The sequence below is a fragment of the Rhea americana genome, unplaced genomic scaffold (genome assembly GCF_003343005.1).
Source record: "Rhea americana isolate MKP2758 unplaced genomic scaffold, rheAme1 scaffold_0, whole genome shotgun sequence".
NCBI lineage: Eukaryota > Metazoa > Chordata > Aves > Rheiformes > Rheidae > Rhea > Rhea americana.
Window position 1 is genome coordinate 16,395,246 of NW_028185037.1, and position 11,515 is coordinate 16,406,760.

The 11,515-nt window shown below is 33.7% G+C and overlaps 1 protein-coding gene across 6 annotated transcripts in view; it reads left to right on the forward strand.

The window, feature by feature from the left end:
- The window catches only part of EFR3A (EFR3 homolog A), a 72,602-nt gene extending 65,790 nt beyond the window's left edge, over positions 1-6,812 (forward strand). For 5 of the 6 annotated variants that reach the window (XM_085318300.1, XM_085318449.1, XM_085318604.1 and 2 more), the window contains 5 exons: positions 1,560-1,648; positions 2,274-2,322; positions 3,644-3,747; positions 4,358-4,407; positions 4,905-6,810. In XM_085318300.1, the coding sequence (XP_085174426.1) occupies positions 1,560-1,648; positions 2,274-2,322; positions 3,644-3,747; positions 4,358-4,407; positions 4,905-5,010 (398 nt within the window). In that variant the 3' untranslated portion in view covers positions 5,011-6,810. Of the gene's footprint in view, positions 1-1,559; positions 1,649-2,273; positions 2,323-3,643; positions 3,748-4,357; positions 4,408-4,904 lie in introns of all 6 variants that reach the window. The other variant, XM_085318527.1, reaches the window with a different exon arrangement.
- The last annotated feature ends 4,703 nt before the right edge of the window (positions 6,813-11,515 follow it).

Genomic DNA, 11,515 nt, shown 5'->3' on the forward strand with positions numbered 1-11,515 from the left:
ACTCCTGGGACAGCCCTGGGTGGCCGGCGCTCATGGCTCTGGGTGGGTTTTAGGGATACTCTGCCGGCTACTGTGCTTCTGGGCTACTTCGTGTGTTGAGACGAGCTTGTTGTCACTTAATCTAATTGCAAAAAGTGCGAATTTTGCAATTTTTTGCTCACTTCGTATGTTGAAATTAGTGAAGGGCAAGAACTGAGAGCCGTTCATTATAAAAAATGCAGGGCAAAGTAGCCCTAAAAATGCATCTTCTGTAGTTTGTATGTCAATTATAAAGAAAGCAGCAAGGTGGCAGCAAAGGTGTAGTTTTGTCTTGCATATTGGAAAGTGTTTTTAAGCTGCCAAAGTTTAAAAATTAAATTAGTTCTTCAAAATACCTCTCCAAAAGCTCAGAGCTTCTGAAAATAAAGATAGCTAGAATTCAGGGTCTTTTTCACTAAATTTGGTTTTTTGCTGCCTGTTGAACTTAAAACGGCATTTTATTTATAAGCCTATTCTGAAACTTTAAGATAACTGTGTTTGGATCTAATGGAAGCAATTGAGCTTGTTCAAGCTTAATATCTTCACTACAAAAACATTTTGCTCAAAAGTTTTTTTTTTGTTGTTTTTTTTTTATTTTTTTTTTTTAACGTATCAAGTGTCTGTAGATTGTTCTCATTAGGTGCAGTGTAATTCATCAACCCAGAATAACATTGAGCAATTCTAAATGCCTTGATCTCACCTAAAATCTAAAATGTGACAGGGCAATTCATGTTATTAAATCAGATGCACGAAAGTGAAGATGCSGCTTTATTGGAGGACCATCATGACATATCCTTAAATGTTTTCTTGTTGGTTTTAATCTCATGTTAATATATTAAGATCTAAATGAGAAATAATTATTTTTCTATTCTTTCTCAGTGTGTGGTCACAAAACAAATTTATCTATTGATATTCCCATTTGAACATAATCTTTTATATATATATATATATATATATATATATATATGTACATATATATACACACATATATATATATATTCTTTTTAATGAAATCAGTCTTATTCTGACAACTTTTTCAGGGCAATTGGACATCTTAAAACATTTGAAGGAAGTAAGAAAAAAATGAATATCTTTTTCCACCAGTAGATTTTAGAATTACCCAATAAAGTATTTGTAATGACAAGAATAATGAAGAGTTGTTTTTCGTTTCTGTGCAGGAATCTTTATTTCTTTCATCAGTGAATCACTTTCAAGTGATTCCCTTTTTGTGTTTCAGAACACCTTCAGACTACGACCTTAAAGTTTCAATTTCAAAACAAGCAAGCGAAGAAGTTCAGGTTTTTGTAAACTACTTTGCAGCAGTGTATCATCGTGTGCTCTGTTGGTATTGTGCGCTTGAGATTTCATCTCAAGTTCTTAAATAGTGGACTTTCAAGGGAAAGTTGGAAGGATTTGTCAGAACAGTAACTGGTCATTTTTCCTGTAGAAATCTTAAAATCATGTTGTTATAAATCATGTAGAAATTTGATTCTTCATGTTTCAGCTGTTATAAAAGTGAGAAAATAYTGTTATGCTTTCAGATGAAGACAGACTTTCCAGAAGGAAGAGCATTGTTGACACAGTATCTATTCAGGTGGATATTCTGCCTGGGAACAACACGGAGGATAAGGTATGAAAATCACAAGATACTTTGACAAATCACTTTCTGTGGCAGGGAATCAAGAAACTGCAAACAAAACTTTTCCTGTTTGTATAATACCTGATTGTCCTCAAAGGAGGATTCTGCCAAAATTCAAGTTCATTTACAAAGCATGGTTGTAACAGAGCATCTTGAGCAGAGAGTTGGAAACTTCCCTGGTTTCAACTTCTGCAGTTTTCCCCCAATAAATCGTCGTAGGGAAGCTGCGTAAGACAGGACTTGAGCCTGAATAATTATTTTGATATATTGTTGGTATTTAAAGACAATCTTGTATTTTTATATATATATATGTGTGTGTGTGTGTGTGTGTGTGTATATATCAAAAAAAAAAAAAAGCTGGTTATCTTTAAATGAAGCTGCTGTTATCAGTTTTGACTATATAAAAAGAGTTGCTTTCTAAGAGATGCCAATTGGCTAAAAATAATAAATTAGTGACCTGTCTGCTATAATAGGAGCTGCTAACAAAACAATTAGAAGCTTTTAAGGTAGAAAAGCTCTATAGCCCTTCAGGAGCATTCTGTATTTATCACATTTCTTATTTTACTTTCCAAAGCTTTTGATATGTGAGGATTAAGGAGTTTTGTTTTTTCTTTAGATTGATAATACTGAAGAAATCACTTTTGAAGCTCTGAAGAAAGCAATTGGTAAGACGTATTACAATTGTTCTTATGCAGTTTACTTCTAGATTACTGTGGAATTACTAGAGAAGAAACTTTACTAGAATAGTGTAATTAAAACATTACATTGTTTCTCATCAGGTAGTAAATTGATATAAAACTTTAGGCAGTTGTTTCCAAGTTTCTGAAATATTTCCRTAATTTTAATGAAACCTTTTCATTTTCTGAAGCTAGTATGACTGAAAAATATTTGGAAATACCTGTGATGTATAAATTGGCTCTTACAGGCCAATCTATGAGAAGAATAAGATTTCCAAATTCTAAGGGGTGATTATTTATAAAGCAACTTAAATATATTTTTACATATTAAAAGCAGATCGCATAGGAATACATTCACAAAATACATTATAAGATAGCTTGCAGCCTTCTAAAACATTCAATTTTCAAGTTCATATATTGATATATCTGATTGATTAAAAGAAGATTCTTCTAACCAGTGATCCAACTAACACAACTTGGAAGTAACTAGTTTCCTAATTTCATATTACTATCCAGCCCACCTAAATCCTGTCAAAGTTGAACCTTAAACATTGAAATTTTAAACACTAACTCTGTCTGCGAGTTTTCCAAGACTGCCTAGTCCTCGTAGTACTTAAATTGATTAGATGACAGGAAGTTCCAAAGGTGTTCGTTGCAGTGTCTGCTTAGCTGTGCTTCTTGGGAAGAAATAGATACCGTCTGTTGCTTTGCAGTCCAGGTAAACATGCTTCTGAGTTTCATCCAGATCCCTGAAGAGACTAAAAAGTAGGTGCATGGTCAGGACTCCACATAATGGCCACGATACCTTATGGCATACTTATTCCAGTAGTAGTAGAAGCTGGTTCTAAGTTCATTCAGCATACAGAGATTGAATTTACTTTTCCCAAATTCTAGTCTAAATTCTGATAGAAAATCCTGCCTACCTGTTTATGTATGATACCGGGAGAAAGGGTACTCAATTCTCTTCTGTTGTGTGCTGTGAGTAAGAACAACAGACTTCTGAGCCCAGATAATGAAGCAAGAGGAAATCTGACTGCCCTGGTAACTAAAGCACATAGTGAGAAAGGGGCAAAATTAGCATGAGGAACTCAGTTCCTTAAAAATGAATCTACATTTTGCATTAGATTTTAATGTCTCATGACAGCTTATTTGGGTATGGTTGCATCAGTTCAAATACAGTTGTTCTTTGCTTCTGTAGTGCACTTTTGAAGATTAAAAATATGATGTAAAAGAAGACAAAACACTGACAGGTTTATAACRCTTGTGCTGGATAAACATAGATTACATTTATCTTTAATTTTTTTTAAAGATAATAATGGACTTGAAGAACAAGAAAAAGAAAAAAGGCGTCTTGTGATTGAGAAGTTCCAAAAAGCACCATTTGAAGAAATTGCAGCACAATGTGAAACCAAAGTGAGTTTCTGAAAAATGCTATACAACACTGAAGATATTAGTATAATCTTTAACGGGTGTATGTTGACCAAAGGTGGTTTGTGATACTACATCGCTAAAGTTACTGTTAAGAGCACTGTTCAGCTCTTTATCTTCAACTATTGTCTCTACTATTATCAATCTTAGGAAATTTTAAATTTTTAAAGTGCAATTTTGATCCTTTTTTTATGTCATTTGCAAAGGAGTGGAGATCTTATACAGTTGTTTTCCTTACCATCTTTGAAACTTAATTTAGTGTTTCATTAGTATTTCGTTCTAGACTAACTGAAGTAATATTTACCCCATTATGTACTTGAATAGCTAAATGTTTTTGAAGTTTGTTAAACTCCTATCTTCAACAGTAAAAATTGCTATATAAATCCTTACACTCTAAGGCAGGCTCTTTCAATCTCATGTGCTTCTTCAGGGTTTAGAATCCTTGCGGCAGTGGAGAAGGAAGCCTGAGTGGGAAACGCTGCTTAGATTTGCCACATGGCAATGTGGAGTACACTGAGTTGGCCTGGTGTGCTCGGTTTAGCTTCATTCAATATATAGTAACTAATTATGAAATCTTATTTTTTTTTTTCTCTAGGCAAATTTGCTTCATGATAGACTTGCACAGATATTGGAACTCACCATTCGGTAAGGTTTTAAAGTTTAATCACTCAATTGAAATGAAAGAGAACTCTCCCCTAACTGTGGTAAAGAGTATTTATGATATTATATTTTAGCGAGTTGGAAGGGTTTCTTTTATTATTTTTATGCAAAACAGTAGTGTTGAAAAATGATGTTTCCTCATTGCTCTGAGGAACTAAAAAAATGGAACACAAGAAACAGTACATGACTATCGCAGAGAATCAGGTCCCTCTGTGCATTATGAATAATACTTGTTAGTGTTATAAAAATATAGTTTTTATTTTGGTAACGTCAATGAAATTGATTGAGATCAGAGTACGAATAAATACTGATTCATGGTAACTTAATTATAATTTCAGGAATAAGATGAAATACTGAGATAATTGGAAAAAAAAAGTACATTTTTGTTTCCCAGTTGTTAGTGTAATAATTAGTATAATTATAAAAAAAAGAAAGCAATCTTTACAATCATGAATTCTACATAATGATTTCTTCTCATACAGCCCTCCACCTAGTCCCTCAGGAACGATGACCATTACTGCYGGACATGCTCATTACCAGTCTGTTCCAGTCTATGAGATGAAGTTTCCAGATCTTTGTGTGTATTAAGTGTCTTCTGAAGTCTACCGGACATTATTTAGAATAGAGTACAATAGAAAGAACAAGATGAGTTTTCAAATTTTATTGTTTATTTCATCTGAATTAACTTTAAAATAATGATGGGCATGAGCCAAATGCAGATTATTTTTTAGCCAAACTTGTGAAACTGTCTTGAGTTAGTTGTCTAGTATATTTGAAGTTAGGTTTGTCATATGTCATGTTCCTTCTTTTCCGTATTTAAATACATGTAAAAGTTAGATGTAAAACCTGKTTTGCCATATAGATGAATATTTCAGTTATTCTAGGAATTTATGTTTCTGTAAATTCCTTTAATTTGAGGTATTGTAATTGCAAGACGTGTTAGAGCTTCTTCCTGTTTTGTTTTGTTTTCCTTCCCTCCATCTCAATTTATATATCTAACTAGAATGCTTTTGGCTTGCTCCATCTCAATACATGTAATAGTGAGCAGGACCTTAGTTCCCTTTTATTCTCTATYATAGTTAGTCTTTTTCTTTACTTTGGAATATATGTTAGGGGTGGGAACAGAATGGGACAATACCTTACATGTGTTCAAGTACAGTAAATGAATGATTGGACACATATCTTTGCATCATATAATCTGCTTTTTAGGTATATATATACGCCCAGTATCTATTCTGTTACCTACTGAAAGTTAGTGCTTTGCTTAACAGATGAAAGTCTGCTCTTGAAACATTGAATTGTGCAATATTTTTCATGTCCTAAGGTGTATAATTTACAGACTGTACTTTTGAAAATGTAGTAGTATTTTGYTGTCTGCTTTAGTATAAATACATGAGAGAGAGCTATTTAGTATAGCAAGAAATAAACCGAGGACATTTTAAATCATAAATACAGATGTTACAATTATATTCTATGAAATGTTTCTCTGTAGTTTATTACAGCTTTTTAATGATACTTTGGAAGTTGAAAGAAAATGGGATTAAACCATTTAAAGACCAAGAATTTATTACATGTATTTTGAACCAAAAGCATTTTTACAGATGTATCTGTGTGTTCATTTTTGTTTCATTTCACAATCTTGAAGGAAATGAGGAAAATGTAGTAACTTTCATAGGTTTATGTATCTGAGTATACAATTCAGTAAAATAGAGTAAATCGCTGAGTTTTGGATGACAATTGACAAAACTGTCTTTTAGTAAAGTTGTCTTACTAAATTCTGCAGGCAGGAAGAAAAAATATTAGTAGCTGATGTCATAAATAGAAATTTGAAGTCCTGTAATCTATCTGAATCTGACTGAAGCAAGCACAGATGTTGAGTGGATGTTCTCAAATATCTGTATCAAACATAAAACATCTAAGTTAGCCACCAGTTTAGATGAACAGTGATCAGGCCATGAGCGAAGTGATGTAGCTTCATTTAGCCATGCTTTGAGAAGGGACTTGGACTAGATTACCTTCAGAAGTCCCAACCTAAATTAATCTATGATTTCATAATTCTGAGATCCAAATGGTGGTTGTTTGATGAGCAAGTCAGCTGACTTGCTAAATATTTTGAGCATTTACGCACCTGCTGTGAAACAGACTTCCAGAATTTTAAACTGATACGCAGTATTTCACCACACTACTTTTAAAAGCCTAATATGACATGACATCAGAGAAATTACAGCTACTTAAACCTATGAGATAACATGCTGAGATTTTCAGAAACCATTCACAAAACTCAAAGGGTAATTGAGACCTTCTTTTCAGTTTAACAGTGCAATCACAGCTGTTAGCGGATGACGAAACAGCCCTTTACCTACAGCATTCCGTTGTGATTTTTACTGCTGCAACGTATCAGCCTGATCAGACCACAGTCTGCACATAAATAGGACTCGTTGTCACTCTAGCTTTTAGTTTTCACTTTTTGTTTTTTTTAAGGTAAGACATAATAGTTTTTACCTGCATAAAGAGTGTAATTTTTTAAATAGTAAATATAACCCAGGGATACAATGTAAAACACTTATCCACTCTGTCATTTTTTAGAGTAACACTGTGCACTTTTGTACAAAAAAGACAAATAAGCAGTCTAAAGAATAAGAAATATAGAGAATGTACTTTTGTTTGCACTCTTGCAGTATGCAGACTGGGTAAATACAGAATTGTTTCTCTGAATTCTGTTACATGAATGCTGCCTGTGAAAATAATTATATTTGTTTCATTTTCTGTTGTGCTTATGAAATATTTTTCATTTATGCTAATGATAGGTTTCCATGCTTCCAAAGTTCAGACTAGCTTTATGTGGGGAGTGCAGGTGTTTTACAGGTATTGAGCAGGGAATGAAAAACTTGTAATTCTCCAAGGACTGAGGTGATGTTTAAGTTCTTGAGTTTCTTAGCAGGTTTCTTTCTGGAAATTCAGAGAACCTGTAAGTTGTCAGTTGGTTCACTCTGGGCGGTTAGGAGATGGGTGTCATTGCAAATATATTGTTTTGATAGCTTTTTGTAGTGTGTAGGTAATAAATGAAACCAAATGAATTAGTGCTGTTTTACAGTATAAAGTTGTTTTGCTTCATTTATCTTTTTACGTTCTTGAGATGAATTGCGGAATTTAAAACTCAGAATGTGCATACTGTATTATCTGCAACACATTGAATACTGTTTAAATGTTTATTAATTGATACTCAGCTGTTAATGTATCCCAGCTTTTACTTTGACTTCTCTTCCCTTTCATGCCATTTTGAAAAATTATGGCTTTTGGTAGTGATTCATTTTAAATCAAATGAAATTTTTATTAATTTTGAAATATAAAAATAGTCTMTTGTCCAAATCAGTGTAGGGCTAATTTGTCCAATGTCTTGATGGTCATATATTCTGTACTGTACGTAATGAAACATTTTCAGTAAATGTAAGAATACACTGTGCAATCTGTATTTAAGCAATAAAATAAACCAAAATTTAAAACAAATACTTTTATGATGTTGGTTAATTTTTAGTGCTTGCAATTAAAATGTCAGTGCTATCCTTTCTTGGCATGTAAAACAAAACGTCATTTTACACAAACGCTTTTTGCAAATGTGAAGCATTGCAGCACTATTAACCTATTCTATTAGTTCTCGAGAAACACCATGAACGTTTGAGAAAGTAGAAATGCATAAATCATTTCCTACTGGCAAATTATCTAGGAGAAAGTAAACCATACTTTTCAGGTCTATCTCCCTTGTTAAGAAAGCACGTATCATTTTTGTTGTATCCATTTCAAGGAATTGTATTGTTAATATATGTGCAGATCTGCATACAGCTCGCTCACGATTAGTGTGTTTTTCAAGCAATGATGTCATCTAATAGGGATGAGTATTATACTGTTGTTTCTTACTCCCTTTTTTGACATGCTTCATTTATTTAAACGTTTGTAAAGTACATCCTGATGCAAAAGAGAAGAATATTCTATTTTGAGGAAGATGGGACCTTCCCTAGCTGAAATAAAATGTGGCCTGCTACATGGAGGTTTATGTTATCATCTTTTCCCCTTGTTCCTCTGTTTCTGATTTTTCTAGTCATTAAGAATGTCTATTTTTAGGAAATGTGAAGGCGGTAGGGCTGTCTTTTTTCTATGACTTCTCATGAATCTCAGAACCTGCTATCAAGATTCAGGGTAGTCTGAGACTGATCTGAGATTTCTGCCACCTCCCATTCCTCCCTCCCTGCCCCCCTCCCGGGTCATCCCTCAAGAAAAGGTAGAGGTAAATAAGAGGTTGTGTCACCCTATAGTACCAGACCAAATAAAAAGAGAGAAAACTCTAAGCAAGGCTAAACTTTCTGCTGTGGGAAGACAAAACAAAAGGTGACTTGTTAAGAGCTGTTTTCTGGGATGTTGACACCTAGCTGGAAAGTAACCRGGACTAGAGTCTTTCCTCCTCCAAATATTACTTCTATTTGGAAATCTTCAATGCTGTGGTTGCCTCTGCTTTTAATGATACTGTGATCAAGATGACCAGTATTCCTGAATAAGGCTGTTTTTCAAAGTTCATGACTTTCTAATTCTGTGACACTGTTGATAGAATTGATTTCCCAGTTCTTTAACATTTTATCAGATTACAGGCAAAGAATAAATACTTAAAACAATTTACTACTAAWGTAGATGCTGATTTACTTATTCTAACTATTTAAGTCCATAATCAATAGATTATTTGTTTGCTTTGGGAACACAAAACAAATGTGTTTTGGCCAACTATGCCCCCAAATTAAAAATCATATAAATCTACTGCAAAAGTGAGAGAAGAAAGAAAAAACCTTTGATACATTTCTCCTTCATCTAATTCTGTGTTCCTTATGTAATTTGTTATTGTTATTTTAGAGCTGATCTCAGGATAAAAGATACAGCTGATAAATAACCTAGCCACTATGTCTGATTAAAACTTCTCTTTATTAAAACAATTTATATGGTGGGAATTAACTCTGTTCAGAATAACTTGTTAAATTCTTCCTGAAATAGGATGAGAAAAAAATGTCCAAAGGAATAAGCTATGGTGTAACTTGTACAGCAGGGTACAGTGAATGTTTGTTATATTTKTGTAACCTTGAATGTAATACTAGTTTTTAATAACTAGCAGAAATGGACTTTGGTCTCTTAAGCATGTGGCTTAAGTGCAGGATTCAGAGCAGCAGCACTGCTATCACCAATTGGAGACGGGAGCTTGTGCTATTGTTCAGCAGTGATGCACTTGCTTGTTTAAAGGCCAAGTTTTCCTGCTTCAGCTAATTAGGTATCTGACCTTTTCATTATCATTTTTATTTATAAATACTGTGAAGTACRAAACAGTTTTCCATCACCATGATAAAAGGCTGATAATTTTTGAAAGGTCCAATTCTGAAGTGACTAAACATGTCAGCATAATACAAAACACATCTTCAGCACTGGACGAAAATAGGCATTTTGCAGACTTGCAGGCAATTTTCTGAAGTAGTGAAATGGCCACTTTTTATAGAGCATAAAGCATGAAAGAAAATTCAGCGTTAGCTAAAATCTTATCTGCAGGTAGAATTCCTTATATCACTTAKCCATCCTCTCTGCCTTTCATTAAAGGAAAAAATTTTATGTTCTTCTATCATCAGTTCTGGTTTTGTGTTCACTAGTGCTAAGGGTGTAGACACTAGACCAAGAGTTTTCATGTTGTTGAACACCATTCGGACTTTTTTGTTTGGTTGGTTTTGGTATTTTTGGTTTCTGCACGACTCYTAATTTTTGTATTTTTAAAGCGGAAAAATGCCAAATACCACTAAACAGAGGTTTACAGTGTATAATCTGCTCATTTAAGAGCATTCAATTGCATTTTTATCTGCTATTCTTGTGATGTCAACATGCACAAAGAGATCAAATAATATAGTCCAAGTTAACTATTACATGATTAGGAAGAATATATACAGCGTTTCTGTGTTCAGGATTATATTGTAGTCATTGATCTGTAATGAATACTGAGAATGTATGACCAAGTTCAAGTCTTTAAAACAGGTTTTTAGAGAAGAAATCTAGACCTTYCAGAACAACTAAATCTCTAGAAAGCTTGTAGCAATAGCTTTAGTTTTAAGAAATGTTACCAGAAATGTTTTGATCTAAGAGAATATCAAAATGAAGCAGATAATGGCAATTTTTTGGCTTATTAAAAATATTATATGCATTGGTTACTTTCTATTTTACTCTTTCATATCTTTGCAGTTAATAGTAAAAGAAAAAGAAAAAGAAAAAAGAAAAAGAAAAAAGAAAGGAAATCTTGCCTTTATTAAGCAAATAGGACTGAAGCATTATGTATGAGAATTAGAAACCTTTCTGGCTCCAAAAACAAAGTGAGAAATATATAACTTGATCTTCAAGTGGATTATTAATTTTCTTTTTTGATGATCAGGATCACAAAAACATAATTTATTGACATATCACTTGATGTTGAATTTCTTAAGAACCATATGCAAAATAGGTAAGCTCTAACAAGTGTGTTAACTTCCTAKTCAGTTTAATCCTAGGTGTAGTTGTACAACTCAGGATTTGGGTATACCATGTCATGTGGTACCTGAACTATTGCATTCTGTCATGTTTAATATCTGAAGACACCTCAACTGGGAAATAAAACTGCCCTGTTTCAATTTCTGGTTCTAGTTTGAGGTGCCTCAAARGTCATGTGGAAAACAGCCCAGAACCCAAATTATTGAACTCACGCAGGTGAGTGGTGGGAGGTTGGGCTTCACTGGGCCTAGTGATCAGTGCTGGGCAGCTCTGGTGAGGGTGAGATGCTGTTACTGCGTCCTGGGGAGGGAAAAATGSTTGCATGATCTCATGAGTAACAAAAACGGAGCACACAGTTATGGCAAGCCAATAGATGAATGTGTCATCAAGCTCAAATAATATGATTGCCTTTGATCAAGAACTCAGGCCTTCAGTGTTGCACCTAATTGTGCTTTCCGAGAACGAACCCCATTGCTATGGTTTGGATTTTGCAAATACATGTTCAGAGAGTATGGAAATATAGGTAATCCCATTGATTAACATGTTATGTGCTACT